The sequence below is a fragment of the Artemia franciscana genome, chromosome 15, assembly GCF_032884065.1.
Source record: "Artemia franciscana chromosome 15, ASM3288406v1, whole genome shotgun sequence".
NCBI classification, from domain to species: Eukaryota; Metazoa; Arthropoda; class Branchiopoda; order Anostraca; family Artemiidae; genus Artemia; species Artemia franciscana.
The window spans coordinates 18,545,726-18,572,787 of NC_088877.1; the positions used below are offsets into that span (position 1 = coordinate 18,545,726).

The 27,062-nt window shown below is 34.9% G+C and overlaps 2 protein-coding genes across 4 annotated transcripts in view; one reads left to right on the forward strand and one right to left on the reverse strand.

Moving 5' to 3' along the window:
- Positions 1–14,122, forward strand: part of LOC136036134 (group XIIA secretory phospholipase A2-like) — a 29,644-nt gene extending 15,522 nt beyond the window's left edge. The window contains exons 3-5 of one of the 2 annotated variants that reach the window (XR_010619643.1): positions 7,607–7,775; positions 9,820–10,043; positions 13,876–14,084. Coding sequence is in view for 1 of the 2 variants with exons in the window: in XM_065718159.1 (XP_065574231.1) it covers positions 7,607–7,775; positions 13,876–14,000 (294 nt within the window). In the remaining variant the exon portion in view is untranslated. Of the gene's footprint in view, positions 1–7,606; positions 7,776–9,819; positions 10,044–13,875 lie in introns of both variants that reach the window. The other variant, XM_065718159.1, reaches the window with a different exon arrangement.
- A 946-nt stretch (positions 14,123–15,068) lies between these two features.
- Positions 15,069–27,062, reverse strand: part of LOC136036132 (phosphatidylserine decarboxylase proenzyme, mitochondrial-like) — a 63,755-nt gene continuing 51,761 nt past the window's right edge. For both annotated transcript variants that reach the window (XM_065718157.1, XM_065718158.1), the window contains 3 exons: positions 23,718–24,000; positions 19,929–20,089; positions 15,069–16,652 (listed from right to left, as the gene is read on the reverse strand). In XM_065718157.1, coding sequence (XP_065574229.1) covers positions 16,413–16,652; positions 19,929–20,089; positions 23,718–24,000 — 684 coding nt within the window. In that variant the 3' untranslated portion in view covers positions 15,069–16,412. The remainder of the gene's footprint in view (positions 16,653–19,928; positions 20,090–23,717; positions 24,001–27,062) is intronic.

Below are 27,062 nucleotides of genomic sequence, written 5' to 3' on the forward strand. Positions count from 1 at the left end.
AGTTCCTCTCTGTGTCGCTAATCTTAGCAACTAGAAATTTACCATCTGTATGAGTGGTTGGCAAACAACGGGCTCTAATTTTTAAGAGACAAAGTTGCTTCGTAATGTAAGGATCAGCCAGTGACCCTTACACTTATCCTCAGCAAAGGTAGCAGTAACTCGTAGATGGGTTTGGAGCTGGCATCATATGCTACTTACAACACTCAATCACTGCAGACAGATCCGCTCATGTAAAAGTACTAACAAAATAGGACAAAAGTAGGAACAATGAAACTAAAAGGAACGGATTATGGGAAATTTTCACCCAATGAATAAAATTAGAAAAATAGCAAGTATTTCGGCTAAGTCGTCTTCAGAATAATAAGAAGTATCAAATTTTCCAAAAATGGAAAAAAAAAGGAAATTTGTGAGAAGTATGAGAAAGAAAACGTGAAAAAACTAAATAAAAATAGAAAACAGCTTGAATCAAAAGGAAACAGAACATCCGTAAGTGAAAATACGAAGTTTTAAGGAAGCCGAAATCAAAAATGTAACAATAACTACGAGAGGTGAATGAATTTAAACATCAGAAACATGCCAGCATATAGACTGCATATCGTGGTAATTGCTCTTTTAGTGCAGTGGTTTTTCAACTGTGTGCCTCGGTAATAATTTCTTAGACAATGCTGCCTTTCCATTAGAGTTGAAACGAAAATGTATGAATAACGGGTAAAATTGTTCAATAAGATAGTGAAAACCGACAAAATTTCTCATTCAAAAGAAATAACCAAGTCCAGATATTTCGGCTTCACATCCGGAAGCCTTTATCAACGAAAAAAAAACTAGTCTAAACAAAACATGTAAAGAACAACAAACAACCAACACTATATAGAAAACAATAAGACAAACGAAAAGAAACTCACATTTAAACGTGACCCAATGGCAAAGAAACCAAAGCGCAAATAATAATGAAACAGAGAGATGTCTGCTATATGTTTATTGACCGTCCGAATTATCTTCTGATATAGAATTCTATCAAGAGGAAACGGTATTTTTATTTGAAAATTTTACTTGTGCCCTAAGTCAAAATCAAGTACAGATTGATTTGAATGAATTTAGTGAATGAATTCAATTAAAAAAATCCAAATGAACGAATTTTTTGCAAAGCTACTCTGCCTCAAGCTCGTTGTCTTCTTCCGAAGTTTATTTTAAATTTATATTTTAAGCTAAAGCTTGCATGAGGCTGATAATGCAAAATTTCTTGATCTTCTTGACTACTAAAAGTATATTAGGTTTTAGCCTCTTTTTTATTAAACCCTGATAATTCGGATTTAATCGACCTAATTCCCTTATAAATAATCAAACAGTTCGTGGTAACGAACTGTAGTAAGGAGCGACCCGGCTCAATAGTAAACGAAACTCCAAAAAACGGAACTTCGATGCTAAAAGATCTATCAAAAGATTTGGATTTTAATGCTGATTTTAAATATATAAGTTTCATCAAATTTAGTCTTTGTCATCAGAAGTTACGAGCCTGAGAAAATGTGCCTTATTTTGGAAAATAGGGGGAAACACCCCCTAAAAGTCATAGAATCTTAGTGAGAAAATCACACCATCGCATTCAGCGTATCAAAGAACCCTATAGAAAAAATTTCAAGGTCCAATCTACAAAAATGTGGAATTCCATTTTTTTTTGCCAGAAGACAGATCACGGGTGCGTGTTTATTTGTTTGTTTGTTTTTTTGTTTTTTTTCCCAGAGGTCATCTTATAGACCAAGTGGTCGTAGAGTGTTGCAAGAGGGCTCATTCTAACGGAAATGAAAATTTCTAGTTCCCTTTTTAAGTGACCAAAAAATTGGAGGGCACCTAGGCCCCCTCCCACGCTCATTTTTTTCACAAGTCAAGGGATCAAAATTTTTAGATTGCCATTTTGTTCCGCATAGTCGAAAACCATAATAACTATGTCTTTGGGGATGACTTACACCCCCACAGTCCCTGGGGGAGGGGCTGCAAGTTACAAACTTTGACCAATGTTTACATACAGCAATGGTTATTGGGAAGTGTACCGACGCTTTCAGGGGGATTTTTTTGGTTTGGGCGTGGGGTTGAGGGGAGGGGGCTATGTGGGAGGATCTTTCCTTGGTGGAATATTTCATGGGGGAAGAGAAATTCAATGAAAAGGGCGAAGGAGTTTCTAGCATTACTATTAAAAAAAAAACAATGAAAATATAAACATGAAAAAGTTTTTTCAATTGAAAGTAAGGAGTAGCATTAAAAATTAAAACGAACAGAGATTATTACGAATATGAGGGGTTCTAAAAATACTTTAGCATAAAGAGCGAGGCATTTAGTAGGATATAAATACTTCGTTCTTTATGCTAAAGTATTTTTAGTAATTTCAACTATTTATTCTACGGCCTTTCTGATTTAGGGATCATTCTTAAAGAATTGGGACAAAACTTACGATTTAGTGTGAAGAGCGAGGTATTAACGAGGGTACAAACCCCCTCATATATATAATCAAAAATATAAGAATATAAAAGTTTGTTACATAAGTTAATTCTTAAGTTACGTATATTATTTACTAATAAAAACGTTCGTTAAAAATTAAAAGTTCTAGTTGCCTTTTTAAGTAACCGAAAAATTGAAGGGCAACTAGGCCTCCTTCCCCACTCCTTATTTCTCAAAATCGTCTGATCAAAACTAAGAGAAAGCCATTTAGCCAAAAAAAGATTAATGTGCAAATTTCATCTTAATAATTTATGTACGGAGAGCCAAAATCAAACATGCATTAATTCAAAAACGTTCAGAAATTAAATTAAAAAAACTAGTTTTTTTAACTGAAAGTAAGGAGCGACATTAAAACTTAAAACGAACAGAAATTACTCCGTAGATGAAATGGGTTGTCCCCTCCGCAATCCCTCGCTCTTTACGATAAAGTTTGACTCTTTGCCACAATTCTACTTTTTAAAACAATTAAAAACCTTTGCGTAAAGAGTGAGGGATTTGCGGAGGGGACAACCCATTTCATATACGAAGTAATTTCTGTTCTTTTTAAGTTTTAATGTCGCTCCTTACTTTAAGTTAAAAAAACTAGTTTTTTTTCATGCAAAAGTTTCAGAACATCTATTTGATCATCCGTACGATATTATAGTCCTAATATTTGACGAAACAAAAATAAGTGATACTTATGTTGGCTATTACAAAGTTTTAGAGAAGTTACAGAAATGAAAAAAAAAATATGTGTCAGGAAATTAGTTTAAATAGAGACGAAGTTTAGTATACTGAGTTTAAATACCGATTAAATCCTATTCATAAAATGTTCATAAAAAAAGCATGAATAGTAAATAAGATCAAGAAATAAAGATAAAATCAACTTTGGAAGAAGTCAACGAGCTTTTGCCAGATTAGCATTGCTAAACATTCATTCATTTTTTTTTTTCAAACATGATAGCTCCTTAACCTCTTTTTTACTTTAACCTGGGACACACGTAAAATGTTAAATAAAAATACTATTTACTTTACATCAAATTCTGTATCAGAAGATAATTCAGATGTGCAATAAATATATAGCAGACTTCTTGCTTTGTTGCATTATTAGTCATGCTTTAATGTTTTAATTATTGGATTTTGTTTAAATTCGGGTTATCTTTCATTTTTCTTTTTTGTATAGCGTTTGTTGTTTTCTTTATCATGGCCGGATTTAAAGTTTTGACGCTTATAGGCCCAAATGTTTTTGCCTTTCCGTTTTGTGAGATTTTCGGGGAAATCCCCGAAAATTTGGGGATAGTGGAAACACTGAACAGAACACAACTGATGAGCCAAAAGTAATGAGAGAAGTAACTTTCAGCTGCCATTCTTGGCACACATCTAGCAGTTTATAACTTCTGTGAATAGGCAGCGCGGCGGCGAAGTAAACCTGGCACTTTGACGATAAATCATATCAATCCAATTTTTATGGCACTTGGTATTAACCAAGTGACATATAGCAGTCGCCAATTCTGTCGGTCTGTCGGTCTGTCTGTCTGTCGGTCTGTCGGTCCCGGTTTTGCTACTTTAGGCACTTCCAGGTAAGCTAGGACGATGAAATTTGGCAAGCGTATCAGGGACCGGACCAGATTAAATTAGAAATAGTCGTTTTCCCGATTTGACCATCTGGGGGAGGAGTGGGGGCCCGGTTAATTCGCAAAAAATAGAAAAAATGAAGTATTTTTAACTTATCAGCGGGTGATTGGATCTTAATGAAATTTGATGTTTGGAATGATATTGTGTCTCAGAGCTCTTATTTTAAATCCCGACCGGATCTGATGACATTGGGGGGAGTTGGAGGGGGAAAACCTAAAGTCCCGGTTTTGCTACTTTAGGCACTTCCAGGTAAGCTAGGACGATGAAATTTGGCAAGCGTATCAGGGACCGGACCAGATTAAATTAGAAATAGTCGTTTTCCCGATTTGACCATCTGGGGGGGGGGGAGTAGGGGCCGGTTAATTCGGAAAAAATAGAAAAATGAAGTATTTTTAACTTATGAGCGGGTGATTGGATCTTAATGAAATTTGATGTTTGGAATGATATTGTGTCTCAGAGCTCTTATTTTAAATCCCGACTGGGTCTGATGACATTGGGGAGAGTTGGAGGGGGGGACCTAAAATCTTGGAAAACACTTAAGAGTAGAGGGATTGGGATGAAACTTGATGGAAAAAATAAGCGCAAGTCCCAGATAGATGATTGACATAATCGGAACTGATTTGCTCTCTTTAGGGTAGTTGGGGGGGGGGGAGTAATTCTTAAAAATTAGAAAAATGAGGTATTTTCAACTTACGAACGGGTGATCGGATCTCAATCAAATTTGATGTTTAGAAGGATATCGTGTCTTAGAGCTCTTATTTTAAATCCCGACCGGATCTGGTGATGGGGCCGGGGAGTTGGGAGGGGGAAACCTAAAACTTGGAAAACACTTAAGAGTGGAGGGATCGGGATGAAACATGGTGGGAAAAATAAACACAAGTCCTAGATAGACGATTGACATAAACGGAACGGATCCGCTCTCTTTTGGGTAGTTGGGGGGGGGGTATTTCTGAAAAAAATAAAAAAATGAGGTATTTTTAACTTACGAACGGGTGATCGGATCTCAATGAAATTTGATATTTAGAAGGATATCGTGGCTCAGTGCTCTTATTTTAAACCCGACCGGATCTGGTGACATTGGGGGGGAGGAGTTGGGAGGGAGAAACCTTAAAATTGGAAAACACTTAGAGTGGAGGGATCGGGATGAAACTTGGTGGAAAAAAACACGAGTCCTAGATACATGATTGACATAACCAGAACGGATCCGCTCTCTTTGGGTTAGTTGGGGGGGGGGGGGGTTAATTCTGAATAATTAGAAAAAATGAGGTATTTTTAACTTACGAACGGGTGATTGGATCTCCATGAAATTTGATTTTTAGTAGGATATCGTGTCTTAAAGCTCTTATTTTAAATCCTGACCGGATCTGGTGACATTGGGGGAAGTTTGGGGTGGGGAGACCTAAAATGATGGGAAACGCTTAGATTGGAGGGATTGGGATGAAACTTGGTTGGAAAAATAAGCAGAAGTCTTGCATACGTGATTTACATAATTAGAACGGATCCGCTTAATTGCGGGGGGGGGGGGGGTAATTCTGAAAAATATTTTTAACTTACGAAGGAGTGATCGGATCTTCATGAAACTTCATATTTATAAGGACCTCGTAACTCCGATATCTTATTTTAAATCTCAACCGGATCAAGCGTAATTGGGGGGGGCAGTTGGGGGGACCGGAAATCTTAGAAAATACTTAAAGCGGTGAGATCAGGACGAAACTGGATGGGAAGAATAGAAACCTGTCTAAGATACGTGACTGACATAACTGGACCGGATCTGCTCTCTTTGGTGGAATTGGGGGGGGGGGGGGTAATTTTGAAAATTGAGGTATTTGTAACTTACGAAAGGGTGACCAGATCTTAATGAAATTTGATATTTAGAAGGATCTTGTGCTTTGAAGTTCTAATTTCAAATTCCGACCAGATCTTGTGACATTCGGGGAAGTTGGAGGGGGAACCGGAATTCTTGGAAAACATGAAAATTGTAGTATTTATATCTTACGAATAGATGATCGGATCGTAATGAAATTTGATTTTTAGAAGGAATTCATGTCTCAGAGCTCTTATTTCAAATCCCGACCAGATCTTTTGACATTGTGGGGATTTGGAGGGGGAAATCTTGGAAAAACACTTGGAGTGTAGGAATCGGGATGAAGCTTGGTGGATAGAATAAACAAATGTCCTTGATACGTGATTGACAGAATCGTACTGGATTCGCTCTCTTTGGGGGATTTGGGGGGAGGGGTTCAGTGATTTGACGAGTTCGGTGCTTCTGGACGTGCTAGGGCGATGAAAATTGGTAGGCGTGTCAGGGAGCTGCACGATTTGACTTGTTAAAGTCGTTTTCCCAGATTCGACCATCTGGGGGGCAAAAGGGAGAGGAAAAATTAGAAAAAATTAGGTATTTATAACTTACGAGTGGGTGATCGGATCTTAATGAATTTTGATATTTAGAAGGACTTTGTGACTCAGAGCTCTTATTTTAAATCTTGACCGGCATTAAGCCTCTTATTTTCCTTTTTAAATCAATCTATTGATTCATAGAATTTTGTTAGAGCTCATACCATATGATCTCTTGGCTCTTAGCTCTTCTCGCCTCGTCACAAGTGCCATATGAGCTCTTAGCTCTTGTTGTTAAGAAAAAATAAATCACTCAAGTGATAATTTATTGCGCCCCCTGGCATTTTTCGCTGTGGCCCTATTGGTAAATCCAGGCCTGTTCTTTATATGTTTTATTTAGCCTAACTTTTTTTTTCAGGTGATAAAGCCTTCTGGATGTGAAGTCGAAAGATTCGGAATTTTATTATTATTATTTTTGTAGTATAATTTTTCATTTTTCACTGTATTACTAAAAATTTTACCCGTTATTGACGTATTTTTGTTTCAATTGTATGTGCCTGGGCACATACAATTGTGGCTTGCCACGAATATGATGCTACCGTGCGGTAGATCTTAAAAATTGAATAACAAAGAAGATAAAAAAGAACCTAATGTTTTACTATATTTTTGAAAATGGATTTTCAAATTTTGGTTACATCGGGCCTTAGATCGTTCTTTAAGAAACAAAAAGAGAAAGACTGTATAATGTTGCAGAAGAATGGGGATGTGTTTATCTTGTATTCGTACAGACATAGACGTCGTTGCCGAGTATTATTAGGCTCATCCTTTACATAACCACTGTATTACTTGAAATTTAAGTAAAGTAAGTGGGTAAACTTTCTATTTTGTCATCGAGTTTTTTTACATCACTTTTTCATAGGCTATCATAAATATATACTTTTACAGCTATTTTTGATCAGATTTCATCTTTTTGTTTGCTTGGTTTACCATGCAGTTTATGAGAAAAAAATATAAAACGTAAAGCGTAACACATTTGTGAGCCACTGCCTTAGAGTGTGGAAACTAATGTGGTAAGGCTGTTGAAATAATAAGTCTCACTATAATAAGGTTGGAAGCCTCTCTGTCACGTCTACAAGCATGTAACAGGCTTTGTGTTTTTTTTTTTCAGTGGAAGAGAAATCAACTGTCTAATGAGAATTTAGAAGAATGTTGCCATGAGCATGACCTTTGCTATGGTACATGTGGCTCTGACAGAGATTACTGTGACCTGCTTTTCAAAAAATGTTTATATGAAACATGTAAGCTTTATACAGCTCATGCACCTATTGACTATAAAGGTAATTTTGAATTTTCTTCCACCTCGCATACTAAGATACAAGTACTCTTCTATCATACCTTTTTAGCCCAGCTTGATTATTCCCACTTTACATATCCTGCCTCAGACATATCACCCGCCATAGACACTTTCTGTAAGATAATGGTCCAAAATTGATTTGAGAGGCTTCGTGAGTCAATGTTGCTGAAATATACTCGGAGGCTAAAAAGGCTGGTGCCACTGTTCCTTTTTCAATTTCTACTTCTTATTTCTACTTTACCGAAATTTTGGATGGGCCCTTATCTTTTATTTCTGTGAACAGTTCCGCTTATCCTAAATCTAGCTCTTTATCTGAATTAAAGGTGAATAACTAGTCGACTGATCAAGTTTCCTTACATGCTTAACCTGCTAATTTAAAAGCCTTGTGGATTATGGACAAGGCCGACTTTTATTATTCATTTATTACCGTCCCCGGGTCGGCTTTAAAATGGAGTGTGTCTGCTATACCTAACAGCTTTCCTGTGATAAATACCTAACAACTTCAGTAGTAACAAATTCCAGTCCTTACCCTTTCACTGTAATTGTAGTTTGTGTAGATGTCATTGAGTTAGATCAGAAATGGATCACTGCCACTCTTTACTTTAAACAAGTATTAAATTCTTCGTCGAGAGGAGAAAACCAATTGGCTTTTTGCATGAGTTGCAGTATGTCTTATGGCTCGCCAGAAGTCTCTCCCTCCCCCGTCTTCCGTAGTCATAATAGGATAGTCATTTATCCCACTTAGTGAGTTCCCCAACAAGCAGTTAAATTTGTCCTTACCCTTTCGCTGTAATTGCAGTTTGTGTAGATGTCATTGAGACCTGCACCAGAAAGCTTTGTAAAATAGGAAGTTAAATGTTGCTCATGTACTTGGTCATATAGTATCTTACATGTAACAGATTCTGTAATAATAACTGAAGCTTTTTCAACTTAATTTTATGAATTGTGCTGGAAGGTCTTGCAGAGAAATGAAGTCTCAATCTAAGCTGTTGATTACCTGTGACCCTTTGGTATTAATTAAAGAACGTTGCAGATTGTAAAACCAAGGCCAAATTGATGAATCCGAAAATACACAATCTTGTTGTTAACAAAATTCCCAAACCCCGAAAAAATTATGACCATAATTCATCAGTTCATTCTAAAACACCAGCTCTCGAAGATTCCTGAAAGTTTAACTTATGATTTTCTTCGCCAAGAAATAAAATATGATATTAAACCAAATCAGTTTGGTTTCAGACTAGAACATACTACGCTCCATTATATTGTCTTGATGCTAGATACTATCTTAAAGCATTTACAGATTAAGAAGTCTTTAGCTGCCGCTGTTTTTGCTGATATTTGAAATGAATTCGACAATCTGGACCACTCGATTGTCCTGAGAAAAGCTAGAAAACTTGGCACACACAAGTTCATTGTAAGAATACCGGTAGTTTCCTTTATGATCGGGAGCATTGTGTCCTTCCGAAAGGGATACGTCTAATTGTACCAGCATTTTTTGTGGGTCTTCCCAGGAAAGTGAATTGGGCGCTCTATTCTTTTTGACTATTTTCAACAGCATTAAGAGCAATTACCGAAATCGCTCTATGTTTGCAGTTGACTTTACAATTTAAATTTTGACATGTAAGTATCTTTACTACAGAACTTAATATTGACTCCTTAATTGAGATACTGAAATGCGACCTCTATAAAGGGAAATTTATTTTGAACAGTAAAACAATCTCCCTCATTTCAATTTCCCTTTTTTTAACCAATGCAAATGACTTGCACTGGTTTAGGACTTTGGTTAGATAGTACCCTTAAGTTTAATTCTAATGTAGCTACATTACCCAAATCTGCTAGCTTTTTACTAAAATCTTTTTCTCCACTTAAAGATTTGGTATTCTTATGACTAGTTTAAGAACTACAGTATCGGCTGTTATTATGTTCCACCCTCACTTGAATACGCATACCCCATTTGGTATCCATGTCGCAGCAAAGATCAGACTTAAAATTGAGAATATTCAAAAAGGGCTCTAAAATTTTTCTAGGTTCTTCCGTATTTACTAATGAAGATGGTGTAAATCCGGTTCATCTGACTTCCTTCGAAATAAAACGAAATAAAATCACCATAGACTTTGGGCTGAAATGTCTATAGGCCGATTTCCGTCATTTAATTATTCCTTCCTACGAAGGCGACCTGGAAAATAAATACCGCAATGGACTGACTAGACAAAATACCAGCTCACCGTCAATTCAAGAGGATTGCACTTCGGTAATAGATATGACATAGTACTTCTTTTCTTTTGTAGTATTTAATGGTCGTTTAACTATAATCCCTTTTTCCTTATATCTTATTGTGTTGACCTTTAGGCAGTACTTACTGCTTTGAATTTGTATTGTTGCTGTTTTTCTTAGCTCCTTGTTTGTTTGTTTTTTTAATATTGACATGCTCATGTCAGCTGGAAGCTATCATAGTGAATGAAATATTTGCTTCTAGCATTGCTGGCTTCAGGACGAGTGCATAAAAAAGACTCAATAAAATCAGAAGGGTCCGGTACCAGAGTAGCCCCCTTTACCAGCTACTCTTGGTCTAGCCAGACGAAGGTTCTTTACCATCGATTTGGACAGAGGTATCTTTTCTTTCCACGAGTCTGGGCTGAAAAAGTTGGTTGACGTACATTTATAATGGTCAGGTTGAAGCTACATCGATCTCTTTTATCATCAAAGAGGCAGCATTGAGTAACCCCAAAACCTTCATAAACTGACGTGCTTTAAAATATTTTAGCAAAAGGAAGGATTTTTATCATCTCCATGACTAATCTGGCTTTTGGTTCTGCCAAGCGTATAAACTTCGTCTTTAAAACCAATCTCATTCTGACAGTGGCTTCGTTGAGGGGGAGGCAAGGGGGGGAGCTTTAAAACTGTTACTCGTCTTCAGTGTCAATTTTGCTCTGTACTTTGAGCAGATAATTTTTTTTTTTAATTAATCCATGCTCTGTTTAAAATAAGGAAAAAGAAAAAAATTGGGGTCCATTGCACTTCATAATATGTTCCACAGTAATATTTTTTCAAATATACTGCCTTTGAAACCTTATAATCAATTAAAAATAAGAGCCAAGTTAATGGCAAAATCGGAAAATTTTCTATGCTTCCTATTTTGCCACATTTGTTCAGGTCAATTTTTTATTAATATTTAAGGTACTTTTACTTCCTAAAATTTATCAGTTCAAGGTTAGATTATCTACCTTTAAAACTTTCAATAGTGGAAATGAATACTCTACATCATCAAATAGGACATAAACGGAATCACTGAGGAATATGAAGGTAGATATACAGTGAACATAATTTCCTAATTGAAAAAGGAAATAAAGGCTTAGTGCTTTTTATAGTGATATTCGTACTATAACTGGATAGGTCGAATCAGTTGTAGTTTGGTCGTGGAATTTGGTAGAGGGGGATCCTCTCCAGGAACATTTAATTGTTTTAATTTATGCTTCCAACATTTAAATCAAAACTCCAATTTAGCTTCGAATCCTCTTATTTGTAATTGGAACGCCTAATAAGCGCTGATAACATCCTATTCCTTACCATTCCAAATTCACATTCTAACCCATAAATGTAGAACTGCCTCTATGTATAATACCATGTTGACTTCTTGCTGTTCTCGCATTTCTAAATATTTCTTTTAACCAGCTCGAAAAAAAGACATAAATCTGCCAAGAATTATGACTGAAATTACTCGCATTTCACACAACGCCTGGGCTACTTGTGGGACATTTATCTCTGCATCAACACGCTGTACGAAATGTCTACTGAGAATAGAATAAAATGAATTTAAGCAAAGTATGTATATTATTCGCACAATTTAGAAACTTTGTGCACGTATAAGTAGTACTAACTCATTCTCTTTTTCTATTGTTCTCAGTTTTCATCATGCAGCACTAGGAGACCGAGCTTTGCTTGTGAAGGGAATTCTATACTTAAAAACGATATTCAATGTAACCCCTCTCCGGATATGCATGCCCCCCATACCCTGATTTACACAAGAAAAACTTTTGTGTAATTTTTTTAGAATTCGTTTTTTAAAACAAAGATACAAAGGGAAAGATAATTTTCAAATTCTAGGAGTAAATTTTCCCCATCCAATTGGCATCCCTGAAAATGTTTAACTAAATTAAGGTTTCTGCCGCAATGACAAGAATTCTTCAGTTTTCTGGATATTTTTTTGTCAAACAATGCCCAAAGGATTAGTTAATAACTCTAACTTTATTTTTCAAATACTTTCAAATTTAAAACATGGTTGCCATTTAAACATTAAGAATATGTCACAATATACTGTTACATCATCTGTGGTTATACATTGACTTATCTTGTATCTTTACTTACACAGCGCTCCTGCGCTCCCTATGATTTTTGTTTTGGCTTTATGCGGCCCACTGATATCAATGCCATTTATTAATATAAATCGGCAAAACCACAAACAAATCAATTTAATAAAAAATCATAAATAATATTTCGAAATTACTTATATTGAAAGTTTAGTACAGCAAAAAAATCTTACGAAGTCAAAATCCATTCAAAATTACGAGCAAATGAATAGCACTATACCCGGGGGTATAAGAATACAGTTTGGTTCAATTATGATATTGAGCATCCTAAGCTGGGCATGGAGTTTGGGGAATAGAGGGGGATATCCACTGCTGCATTGGTGGTGAATCTTTCTGAAAAAAGCCAAGTACATACAACATTTACCTTTGCCCACCCGATAGCTTATGTATGCTATACTACTGTCGTCTGCAGCAGCTCATTGCTGACAATTTTAGTAAAAGCCAAGCACCAGCACTTACAAGTATGATTGTTTAATGTGTGAGCATTTTTTTTATCATGTATTGCGCATTGTTTTAAATTCACCAAGTAGCGTGGTTGTTAAAGTATCTACTTTTCTTCACTACCGTTTGAATAGCACCTACTCCATTAGCACCCCGTCTCCCCCCACCCAATAAAAATACTGTAGCTACGCCCCTGCATTCTAAGATAGTCGAATGTTTCTGCTGGTTAGTCTTGTGATTTGATGCTTATTAAAATTCTTGGCAATTGATCTTTTGTGGGAGGAATTTCACTTTATCGCGTACAATTTCGTCGCTTATATTATATAGCATTCAATTGTTTAGATACTTCTGTATTTCACATTGGTTGCAGGAAATTAGTCCAAGCTCTGGGTAATCACTAGGGAATTTCTCCTCAAAGGGAGGGGGCATCAGAGGATTCACCTTGGGATAGCCAGTAGGACAGTTGAAAGCATGAAATAGGCGCAGTACTTCTTTATGTGCTATTTGGATTCTTCTATATGGAATGTGAATTCGGATTTCTTATTGCCTGATGTAAATTAAGAGAATGTAGAAAATGTGTGCCTTTCTACTGAAAAGACAGGTATAAGGCCTTTTAGCTACAGATATTTGAACAATGATTTTGCATTTCACCTTTTTAAAATTACGTGTTCGACTTAGCACTGAGAGCACAGGGGAGGCTCGTGGAACTTGGTCTTAAACAATTTTAGTTTGTACCATTATTGCTATAGAAATCCGGCAGTGCGCTTGCATAGGGGACGATCAAGCTTCATCTACTGGACAGCAGTCGAAAAAATGAAAACGGTGGTAATCGAACCAGACGAATTTTGGAGATGAAAGGAAAATACTTGTAGTTGAATCTTGTATCTTGGCATAGAAACTATGTAACGCACGAGAATTAACTTTAGATAGAAATCGGAAGAACATGGGGGGGGGGTGTAATAGTTTGGGTATTTAATATGCATTATTGTGAATTTTTTCTTTTTGAGGGATCAGGCTTCCTTCTCTGTAATTGTAGGAGGTGTCAGTTTTTGCTATTTCATCTTTTCTGTGGATCCCTTTTAATTTGTGTATGTCATGTGAAGATGTATCCACTGAGCATAGTTTGTGGAATCCACACATTGGGAAAACGTAAACCCTCAAATGGGGAATCAGGTCACTTCATGGTTTTATGTTTTAGTAAAACAACACTATACAAAAACAATTAAGTTTTACGGAAGGTGTCCTCATGGCTTCATCATTTCTCACTTTTTTTAGGATGCAAAGCAACTGCGAAGCTACTATACACAGCTACCATCGCTTTAGGATGCAAACCATACAAAGATGCCCAGAGAGAAGCTTGTACCTGCCAATGGAGTAGAAAAGGTTATGAAGAATTATAGTTCAACTGATATATCTTATTTATTTTTAATCTCTTATTTTGCCATTTTAATGAATTGAATCTTTATTAAAATGATTTAATTTTACGGATGAAATATAGTTTATCGAATCTGTTGCACACAAATTTCCCTGGTAGTAAATTTAGGCTTACGCAACAGTTAATGCTGCACTTACAATAATGCGTTAATAAAACTCAATCAGAGGTGCCTTAATTGTTTTTACAGGCTATCTACCTTTCCAAAATGACAATTGAAATCAAGCATTATAGGTAACACATACAATAATAGGAATTGGAAAACAAATCATTATTACAGAAGTGAGGGCTGGGCAGAAGGAGTAAGAAGAGACAGAGGAAAAGGTAGTTTTTTTTCTTTTTGAAAAATAAAAAGCATTTTTTTTTAAACTGCTTCATATTTATTGCAGCTGATACAATTCATATATTAGGATTCTAACAACAGCTTCGACTCTCTTTAGCACCTATCGAAACTGCTCCCCCCACCGAAGCACTAAATTGTTCTCTACAGATCTGATTTTAGTTGTTAACCTTTTTCTTCCTTAAATGTTGATCAACTAAGGAGCAGAATTTCGGTTGTTGATTATCTCGATATAAAAATCTTTCCAAGAAGTCCCACATGTGGAGGGATGATGTCCCCCCTCAGTCCCAGTTTTGGGGACCGTTCGGTCAAATCAATTGGTAAGTTAAATTTGATGTGTGACCTGCATCAAGGTTTCTGATTTTGTTGAAGGAATCAATATCACGTTAATTGTAGGTGAGAAACAGTTAGCCATCTTCTATATAATGATCTGTTTGTTAAATTACATTTTATGTATAGTTCTTGAATATTTCTTAGACAGTATCCACGGAATATAGCAAACTCACATTCCCTAGTTTTCTCAGGAGACAAAGTCTTAGTTCTATGTTTAACTCTTTTACAAGTATCTGCACCTAAAGTATAAAGGACGCAAAATATTAGCGTCCTACAGCCAAATTTATGTGCAAATTTCAGGGCCCTCTCTGAGAACAAAAATCTAGAACTTGTACTAGCCTAAACGTTGTTTTAGGTACTTAATACAGTGGATTTGAGATTTATTTCTATGCGAAACACAACATGGTATTCAAATCGCGCTCCTACAGTCAACAAGTATTTAGTCTTTACAAGATAAGAGAATTGTTTTAAAAATGTCAATAACAAAATTCATAAATTAATAATTTAATTGTTATTTCATAACACGTGATTCACTTAAGCACTTCACATTCCCCCTAGCCTTCCTCCAAGTAAATAATCAAGCAGGATTGCCGCTAGCAAAAATGGTTTTGGTCTGAGTTCAGTTTAACTATTCTGCACAGCTGTTAACCTATTCATGCTGTCTCCGAAAATAACTTCTTGAAGAAGGATATTTGTATCCTATACCCACATATAGATTATAGAAATATGATAAACATTCCTTTTTTTTCTAGAAGACGCATAGAGGTAATCCTAATACTTACATATTATAAATTAAACGTAATTATTTGCATGCATATCAACAAATAAAACAATAGGTGGTTCCAAAAAGATTTATTTATCCTTCTTCTTTGCAAGTATCTCAGAAGTTTCAAAAGAACTTTAAATCAGTTTAAAAGTGAATTGAATTTAAATATAAGCTATACATATTTCGAGCGTTTTTTAAACTTGAGAAAGGATAAAATTATGATTTATAATTTCAAAAAACAGGTTCAGTCCTTCAGCCATTTGAAGGAAACTCATCTTTGACCCTATTCGAGAGTATTATGAATGTCTTTACAATAGTGACATCAATAAAGTTCACAAATAAAAATGAATGTTTAAAATTGCACGACATTATTTTAAGAAATTGACTAGTTAGTTGGCCCATAGTTCACTGTATAAGTTAAGAAAGAAAAAAAGAACTGGTGTATAACATAAATATAGGTAAACTTCAAAATAAAAGCATAAGAAATTCCATCCAGAATATCGAAAGAATCTCTAATAGTAAAACTGGTTACAAAAAACTTCCTTCAAATATACCACATAAGACTTTTTACATTTCATAATGCGCAATTGCGAATTAATTTATTGTAAACTGAGCAAGTACTAGTGTTTCTCCCCTTCATTTATAAGTTTATTACCAATTTCATAAGAATCCTAATTAGAAATCGTGGGATTATTGTATATAAAAAGTCAACGAAGACTTGCAGACTGAGGAGTTTTATGAATTGCAAGTTTAAGCAATACATGACGGCCATATTTGATCTCATGCATAAAAAGGATTCAGGAAAAGTAAATTACTGTTGGAAATTCAAGAAGTCTAGTTAAACTCAACTTGACCAAAAATTGTTCTAAATTCAGCTGCTTTTTTAGACCCATCTCACCTAACTTCGTTGCCTCTTCATCCTACACTCAAGGCACCCATTATCACTTAGCACTTCGAACCTCAGAGCCATCTAAACAATAATTTAGTCCTTCTCCCACTTTAATCCGAAGTCCAGGTTGTATCTTAAAATCAAAACATTTTGGAGCCTCAAAAATGAGGACAATAGTTGATCCTAGGTTGAACTCGCCAATGGATTCTCCTTTTGTTAACTTCACGCCATCATTGAAGCCGAGATCATAGTACTTATTCAAGTCTCTTTTGTAAGCATTTGTTTGCAATTCCTATAAAAAGAAATAAACTGTTAGGTTTTCTAGATTTAAACTAAACCGTGTAATTTGAAAGCCCGCCCCCCATCATCGATTTCATTCTTAATGAGCCCCCTCCTTGCTCTGGGAATAACTGTACTCTGAAATTCATCTCTTACGCGTTTTCCTCTGACCCCTCCTACCCCCATGGGTCACACCAAGTAACCATAAAAAAAATAATAGAAATGTAGATAGCTCAGAAAGGATGTCCATAAGACTGCCTCAATGCAAAAGAAAACACACGAAACATTTTCTTCTTTTTTCCATTAAAATATACAGAAGTAACTTCTTATCAATTAATGCAGGAAAAAATTACTATCTTCCTCTTGCTGCAGTGTTAGCAAAAAAGCCTAGTGCTTCCAGCCAATATTATGAGAATCAATTCCAACACACTGCTATAAATTTCTTACATGCTAATTGTAATTCTTTTTTTGCTGACAATGAATCCAAAGCAATATATGATTGCAATAAACGTTGTTGTTGTTTGAACTTTTCTACAATGGTGCTATGCTCATAATTTTGTAGGTACAAAATCCTGATCTTCTATGTACAACCAAAGTTTATTTTTATTCACCTGTTCTTAACAATTTTAAGAGAAACTTACTTTTCCTTTTTTTATTACACCTTCAAAAAGGGAATACCCACCTCCACCCAAAATTAGCAAATAACTGGCTTAAATCTTTGGAAAACTATGTTTATTTGTTTGTTGCTTTTTATAATAGATATATCCCATTATATTACTCTGAAAAAATTATACGAGCGTTCACTCTACTTCTGTAGCTAAATCCGTTTCGGAGGAATTTTATGCAGGGGGCAGGGTTGTTTTTGATATCCGAAAAAATCCTAAATATAGAACTTCTTCCGTTGCTACTGAGCAACAATCTTTTCGCTTCAGACACTGGTTGTTAGAAGAATAGTACAGGTCAGTGAGTATATAATTCTTAGGTTCAACTAGACGTCAAAGCCTTTTGACATGCCATCATGGTACAGATACCCGACTCAGGACGTTGAAGTTGAATTCAACGTATATCCCAATTAATCCATATACTGTTCTTCCGTATCTTATTTCAGAAATTGATTTCGGAGTGAATCCGCTTGGCTCTCTGCCTGGGGTTGTTTGCAGCCACCCTCATCAGATCCTTACTTCTCTTCTTTTGGATGCTTCTCGAAACAACCAAACTATTCACCTTTGCGCTCTTGATACTTCAAAAGTTTTATTTTCCATGTTTAAAATTCAAGTTGTTTACTCAATAATTGTTTGAATTAGAGGTAATATAATTGTAAAGCATTATTGAAACTATTTGGGTATTTCTTATCTGCGTATTCAGTATTTTCTGTATTGATAATTACTTCTTTTTCTTCCTCTATGGTACCAGTATAGGAAGATAATGACAAAATCTGGGCTGAATGATGTTACCTGTGAAGTTACTGTGCTAAGCAGAAAGCTTTCGAATATCAGCAATAATAAACTACCACAGTTCCACTGTCTTGAAAGTAAATATGTTTTGTAATATGTGTTTTTCTTTATTTTTTTTACTCTTCTATTTACTTTTTCGTCGCATTAAACACATTCATATGTCACAGACATACTTCATGTTTTAGATAAGCTTTGATGCATTTGAAATTACTCGTTGATATGATTAAAATACTTTAAATACAACTCTCTCTAATTTACGAACAAGTCGATTGTACTACCTATATTAGACACCAGTGAAGAAAAAGAGATTAAGTTCAAAACCTACGAATTTCAAAGACCATATGGATTACTAAAATAAAATATATACAGCTGCAAGCCTGCCATTGCTAAACTGCTGATCTGACTAAATTATTACTAGAAAATCTTAATAAGTTCTTACTCTTTCCGTATAAAAGAAGCAGATGATAAAATGATTCGTTACTTAAGATTCATCATCATTCAGATGATGAAATGACCGATTACTTAGTACGTTATTACTAAGGATAGAGGTGGGATGGAATGTGTAGAATATAGGATAGCAAAAGGACCTGAGCAAGGTCGAAGGCTAGCCCATCTGAGGTAACACAATGAACATAGTTGAATATGGCATGGAAGCAATATATAATATAGCTATATATTCTATAGAATATATCTAGGAAATATCAAGCAAGGAGGTGAAGGAAGAGGCTGAACGATTCAGATTACACATGGACAAAACAAAATGTGTCAAATTTTGAGGAGAACTTGGGAGGTATCCCCAAGGAGAAGCTTTGAATGGGCTAGAATAGAGGAGACGTGTTCACCATTACCAAACTCAGCGAGAAGTTTTTATTAGCAGTAGTGCTATTAAAGAAACAATTCCTGATTTCTTTTCAGAAAAGAATCTTATTATACAACCGAAGTAAGATTATAATTTTGTTTCAATCTACACCAAGCTATAATACACTAAATTCAAACTCGTAAGCGTTCCTGTGTTTAACATTATATTCTTATATATTAGTTATCCAAGTTCCATAATCTATTAACGATTTAATCTTGTGAAACTTGAAATTCAGCTTTTATTGGAATAATACGACATATTCTTTACATTTTTAGAAAGATGTTTTTAGAGAAGGGAATACATTCTTTTTATTTCAATTTTAAAGCTCTAAACAACACAGGAACTAAGGTTCAAAGGGTTGTAAAGTGCAAAACATTTATTCCGAACTGAACTTCTATGTTTCTTTCTCTTGTTTCTTTCTTTTTTTTTAAATGGGGAAAACAAATTTATAGGTATTAAACCCCAAAGTTTTTTCAAAAATATTTCAGCTGTCCAGAAGTTAAATCCACTACATCCATAAAATAAGTAATGAGAAAAATTTGAACAAACATTTATTTCTAGTTTTGGTTTTAATAAACCAGTCCTTTAATGGAAGACTGATCCATTAATTTTTGCTGTTGGCTAAAGTGTTCGAGCATAAAGTATTTCGCCAAGCACATTTTAGTACGGACTTATCAAACCTAGCTTTCAAAAAGATATTTAGTGTTCAAGGAACAAAATGATTTATTTTAGAGTATCAATTTTCAGGAATTATATACTTTCGAGCGCATACAATTATTATACATTATTATTATTTTATTATTATTATATATACAATTCTCGAGAAAAGTAAAAAATTTTACTCAATCAATTTGGGTGGCTCATTTATTTATAAAATTATAGTTACAAGAAACACAATTGTTATTGATGGCATCATGAACCTTGCTACATAACAATAGAAAAAGCAGATAGTGGTTACCAAAAACTTGAATCTTACCGAATCAAAATTAACCTTAATAGAGCCAACATTGGTAGCTCCCACCGGGGCCATTGAAAAGAATCCATGTTCCCATTCGCCTATATAAGCCGCTCTCTCGTTTAAGCAAAACAATCCAGCTAACCATTTGGCTACTATTGGACTAACACTGAGTAAATCTCCTAGAAAAGGAAAAGAGTGATAAAATGCCGATTTTTTTTACTGAGTATCACCTTAATAGCTTTAATTCAAAATTGGGCGCAAAGGAAGTCAATGAACAGTTTTATTGAACTCTTACTTATATCTCTCTTACTCTTGCTTTATATAGAGCATGCCCAAGAACCCATTTTTCACACTGAATTTTTTTGTTATCACGTTCACCTGAAAATGGCGAATAACAATGATCTCAGCTCCTTACATGTTTGTAACAAGTAAAAACAGGCCGAAGTCCTGCTTCCTTCTTCGAGTCGAAAATTGTGTTACCCAGTGTTTTAGAACAGAAATAATAACCAATGATTAACTATCACTAATGATATTAGACTTCTCAAATGAAAATTAATGTTGAGTAAATGAAAAGGGAAAATGCAATCACATACATAACATGTGCAAAATCAAAGCCAAGACCAGGGAATAATTAAAGCGCGGTTTACGAAATTAAAGAGCTTTATGTGTAAGCCCCAAAAACCCAACTGGTAATTCAAGTTACTTTTGATCGATCCAGATGATGCTAATCTGTAATTTTCTTCTTTTTTCTGCAACACTGACTCCCTATTAATTGCGGAGGACCTCAAGGGTTAGTCTTTGGGACAAATTTTATTCCTTCTTTTTATTGATTTATCTGATATGTTGGCTCTTTGCTAAATCGTAATGTTTGCTGATGTAGTAATTTTTTATTCCCACCGAGATCTATCTGCGCTTTCCCACAATCTTGAAGGTAATTTAATAACTGCATTTCATTGGTATTATAATAGTCTATTAGCTCTCAATGAAAAGAAATGCCAATGCATATTCTTTCCGCGGGCTAGTTCAATAGTTTCAGATAGGTTGGCTCCATTTTAAAATGATGTTGAATTACCACGTATTGGTCAGTTTAAATGCCTTGGTTTTATTCTGGAAGAAAATTTATCTTTTCATAAGCATGTAAAAACTCTATCCCCGAAAGTTTCTCGAAATATTGGTATGCTATCACGCCTTTGTGACCTTCTTGAAATATATTTTTAAAATCATCTGTTATTCCTTCATTTATCCGTGTTTTCTTTATTTCTCTATTTCTATCTGGGCTCTATCTCTTCATCTGTTTTTAAACCTCTTCAAATATTTCAAATATATCAATTAGGATACTCTTTAAAATTGATTAGAGATATCAAATTAGACATTTTAGTGGGACCTGCAGGTTGTTTTTTTTATTCCGACTTAATATGATGTTTATTTCAAATTTTTGTCATGATTATTTGTATGATAATTAGCCTTTAAATTTTCTGAGACTTTCCCAACTAATCCTCGTTATCATAATTACCCGTTGACTCATAGATTAGGTTTTTCTAAGAAAGTTCGTCAAAGATCGAGAGCCAAAAAACCGGAAGTCGGTTCCAGCTGAAATCTGTGATTATTGTAAAAAGTAATCGTTGTAACGTTGTTAAAAGTTATCTGAATATTCAGAGTATAGGAGGGTAGCTTTTTTTTGAGGGTGTGCGTGTGTGTGTGTCAGACGAGTTAGTTTAAAGCGGATTTTGTCTCGGTTTTTGTAATATTTGCAGCGCTCAAGTATGCCATAAGGCATGTGCGCTGTCTGACAAGCTTTTGAAAATATATTTACGCTTAAATATAAATGTTCTATAAGCTATATTTTTTTTCTTCTTCGACATTAACGCCGATAGTTGGGCTTAGTCTGTTGTTAGTTAATTCATAAGACTAGTCCTCGCATAGTCCAAATTTTAAATTCGATATTCAATATCCAGATCCGATTCGGATATTCAACGGTTAAAAGTGAATCATGACCAAAATTATTAAAAGTGTTCTGACTGAATGAAGTAGAATTTGCCCTACTTAGACCAAAGATTTTGACGGGAACTTGTAAAAATGGTAACCTGGCATTTAAAAACTGACTTTTAAGGCTTTGAATCAGCTTTGTTGTCAGTCAAAAAACTTTAACAGTGATTTAACACAATTCTTAGGCATAGTTATACGCAATTACCGCAAGGAAATATGGAATAACCAATTACACTATTCGCCTGAATATTGTCAAACCGAACTCGCCTCCCTAAAGTATGTTTTTAAAATGTAAAATGGTGTAAAATTGTAAATTTGTAAAATGGTGAAGTAAAATTAAAAGTTTTCAAACCCTAATTGCGTTATTTATTATATTTTTAAATTATAAATTTTAGAATTTTTGGGGATTTCTTCTAAAATATTCTGTTCGGAAATTTTAGTTTTTCCCTTTCAGTAGAGGTCAAACGTTACACAGAAAAGTTACATAGAATTGATTTCCGCATCTTGATCGAAATAAATACAACCAGGCGAGTTAAAACGTTTATTAGAGCGTACTTCAACATTCTTCTTTTTTCTTTTCAATTTTCTTTTTTTCTGAGTTTACAACACAAAACTTAGCATTGTTTGCATCTGTTTGCATTTTGTATAAATCTGCTAGAACTTTTGATTGTAATGAAAAAAAAAGTTGTATTGCTTCGGTTAGGAAGAACAAATGAAGTTGAACACCATAAGAGGAACTTTCTTTGACAGGGTGGTCAGTTTGTATGTATTTCGGGGAAAGGGCCGTTGTTTATTATTAGTCCTAATATCTGTGTCTTTTCTCAGTGAGTATATTATTCCATTTTGCGTAATATGATCAATTCGAAGCTTCAATTTCTAGATTCTTCAGTTTCTAATAGTAATATTTTTTTGGGCTCAGTAAATTACTTTCACATACACAGAGCTTACTTTTTTCTGTACTGGAACCTACGAAAAAGATAACGCTGTGATATTAAAAAGACTTGAAACGATTTTTTAAATCTTATCTTTGGTTGGCATTCCTTATTAATTTTTTGATTTGCAGGCAGATAAGAGGCGTTAAAAGCAGATAAAGGAGCAGCTAATGAAAGACAACAAAAACAATTCAGTCATCGCAATTGACCCTCATAAGCCAAATTGAATAAGTCAACTTTTTCACAGATTCTAATATCAATGCGCTTGATTGACTCTTGATCTTGTACGTTTATGCAAAAAAATCAAGAAAAGAATAAACATACAAAAACGAAAACAAATTTTTGGCCAACGAATGCTAAAAACTGTTTTTCAGAGGCAATATAACAAATTTATTTTAAAATTGAATATCGTATTGTCATTTCTCAGACATATAAGTGAATATACACAAACACACACACACATAAATAATAAAACCAGAAATATAAACACTTTCTCCGCTGGAAAGTTGGAATAGTTTGATTAAAACAAGCAGCATAGTAATTGTTTATTTTAGGAGCTAATTGGTTTAAGCTGAACAACTCCATTATTGATGTTTTACGGTTCTTCTTCTTAAATTGTTTTTCTAATTTTTTTTTTTTTGTATTTCCTCTAGACAAGGCCATATCCAGGGTAGGGAGGGGTAAAGGGTTTTAGCCCCACCCTTAAAATTTTTGTTCGACTCGTAAAAAACGTAAAAAAAATCATCTAAAAAATTTATGAGTTTTTAAATTGTTTTATTGTAACTTCCACCCCCCCCCCCCCTTCGAACAAAAATACTGTTCAAGCCCTTGCTTCCTGGGTTAAAATAGCTAACCTTTCGATCTAATTCGAGTGAAATAACTTACATACCTGGGAAATGTCTTCTAAATTTCACCCTCCAATTTGTAGGCGAATGAAATCTATGGTAGTCACCGGGAGCTAAATAAATAACACAATGGTAAAGTTCGTTATTAGGATTTTTCAATAAAGATTTCTGATAATCCGCTAACGACTTGGAACTGTCTTCAGAACTATTTGACCATGATTGGGGCCCTAAAAACTGACTTAGAGAGTACTTTACACCTTTAACTTGCTCTAAATATCCATTTTCCACTTTGCCATAATGCAATACTGTCCCATCTGCTGGTGAAACCTGGAACAAAAAAAAGTAATCTAAAATAAAGTGTATCTTTTTGGAGATATATTTTGGTTCCATATTTTCAAAGAATACATCTCTCGGCACCTTTTCAAGGAATATAACTTTTCAAAATCTATATAAACTTTAATTATTATTATGCTATCTCGTCCATCCTCAGGGATGGCTTGAAACCCGAATATTTCTCTAAACTGAAGTCCAGGAGGGGCAAGTACGGATGTCTTTGGTGTCAAAAGCAATGAGCTACTCCCCGTGGCAAAAATCAATATTTTGGTTTATTAAAATATTTTGCTCAAGAAGCATATTTTTTGCGTCGCAACTGGTGGTACAAAACGTCTCTTACCGTCATTAATTTTTTTTTTCTATATTTTGGGATAGAAGCTTTCGGTTTTAAACTATCATGATTGCTTACCTCGTAACCTTTCTCTTTATTGTACTTTTGACGGAATTTTTACATAATAAAAAAAAAAATATAGAATTGCCTGTGTTCTCCAAGCACATTTTTGAATTTCATAAGAAAATCATACAGCTATTAATATCCAAAATAAAGCTAAATAGCAAAACCAAACCAGAAAGCCTGAAATGCGATGTCATGGTAACAAGGGTATACGGGCCAACAATTTAGCACCACCTATGACGTCCACACTGTAAGCAAAGTAATCAGATTAATGACGCTTCTTGACTAATAAGGCCCCTGCGTCGACCCTGCAGTATGTTACTACAGTCGGGCTCAATCTCTGGGTCCCGTATCACCAAGCTAAGGTCATACTCACTGCACCAACAGAGGACCGTCATACCGAAGCCGGTTTTAGGGGAAGGACAGAGGGTTCACTGGACTCGGGTGCAGAAATATTAGGGTCGCAAAATTTGAAACAAATTATGTAACTGCTATAATCATTTTAATTCTTGAAATTTTTTTTTATTAATAATAAAGGAGAGAGTGCAGTTAATAAATGAAAATAATTCAATGAATTATTAATAAGAAATAAATAACAAATTACTAGTTGATTAAAAAATTGAAAATAATTTAGCTGATAAATGACAATTTTGTTAAAATTTGGCCTAAAAATTTTGTGGACGACAAAGTGGGGGGGGGGGGTCTAATCAAGCTTTTGCTCCGGGCGCAAGAGAGGTCAGAACCGCCACTGCGTTTTACAGTCACTTGTTAAAAACTAGATTTCAAAAAATACAATGGCAACCGCTATTACCAAAAACTACATATTTGAATACATCACGGTTGCTCAAGTCGCTGCAACCTAGTAAAGGATTGCTACATAACTCAAATGTAGAGTACATTAGCCATTATACTTTTTCTCTCAAGAGTACGTGAAGAGCCCATAGATGAATCAATTTAATAAGTAATTGGTGGCGGCGCAGTGGATGAGACTTTGGCTGTTGAGTAAAGATTCCCTGGTTGAATTCAACCGTTGCAAGGAATTTAATTCAATTACGATCTTCTATATTACTTCCTAATAATGTTTCCTACATTTTAGCGTAGAAGCCTTCGGTTCTAAATAATCACGGTTGCTTATTCCTTAATCTTTCTCTTTATTGGACTCCTGACTGAATTTTAAGATAATTAGCAAAACATAGAATCGCATTTGTCTCTAAATATTTTTCAGTATTTCATAAAAAAAATAATCCTAAAGCTAATAAGCAAAACCAAACCAAAAGGTTACATTGTAACGCATGTTTAAACACATAGAAAAATAATGCTAAAGAGAAAAAGAGACATTTTACCATTTAAAATCGCTGAAAACAAAGCTCCTGGTAGAATTTGCCCCATCCCCCTAAAAAAAGGAATCCCTGGTAAGGCTAATAATGCCCCGTCTCGCCTTTTCCGTCCCTGCGCTGATCGATGTGTGAATTTAATATTTTATGCTACATAGGAAAGGGTTATCGCAATAGAAGAAGCACTTTTGACCCCCTCCCTCATCACCAGGGATAATCCGGGAAATCAAAAGATATACCAAAAATATTATAGGAGATCAAGAGGGATTTGATTTCAAATTCTACAACCACCCCCCCCCCCCCCCCATCCCTAGAACTCATTCTATATTTTTCTGAAGGCTCATTGAGACTTATGATGTTTTGGCATTAAAATGCTTCTTTTTGTGTCTGTCTTCTGCTCTCTCCACCTACCAAAATAAATGATCCACAATTCCTCCTTTATTATACCTGAATCACACTTACACATCATTGCATATAATTTCATTGAATATGAAGCAAATTAGTTAAGTTTAAACAAGCTTTAAAATAAATATCAGAAACATTTTTCAGTAATAAGTTAGGTATCACTCTGTAGCACCCTTATTCAGGCTTTGTCCTAATAAAGGAAAATAAGATATTAATTCCAAAACCTCCCCCTATACCCCTTCCAATATTGTATTTTATCAGATTAACGATGCTTCTTGACTACCCAGATCCCTGCGTCGGCCCTGCAGTGCATTACTGCAGCATGATTCGACCTCTGGGTCCCGTATTACCAAGCTAAGGTCAAACCCACTGCGCCACCACAGGACCCTTCCAATATTTATTGGAAGGCTTAGGGAGATTTAGATAATTTGGGCTTTGAAATGCACTTTGGTATCCCCCTGCCTATACAACAGCCCACCGACCTTCTTTCATAATAGGAAATGTATAATTATACACCCTTCTTGTTCTTTGTATTTGTCTTAATTTTCCTTTGGCTGCTCAATTTTTACATTCGGGAAGAAAATTCGAGGGAGAATTTCCCGGGGGAGACACGCATGACTCCATAGAATTCATTCGTTATTTTTTGTAAGTGACGCCAGGGTCAGCAACAGGGGGGGATTACCCTCCACATATCTCTTAACCCTCCCCTCCTAGATTTTGAAATACCTTCTTTTTGGTATTTCAAAAAAAAAAAAAAACACGAGAAAACAACAAAATTGACCACTCCCTTCCTAGATCTTAAAAATGAATTTTTTTAAATCTCACAAAAGATAAAGATTTTCATAGCATTCACTGGTAAATTAAATAAGGAAAAGAAAACGCAGGGAGTTTCTAAAAATAGTTACCTTTATTACTATTATATT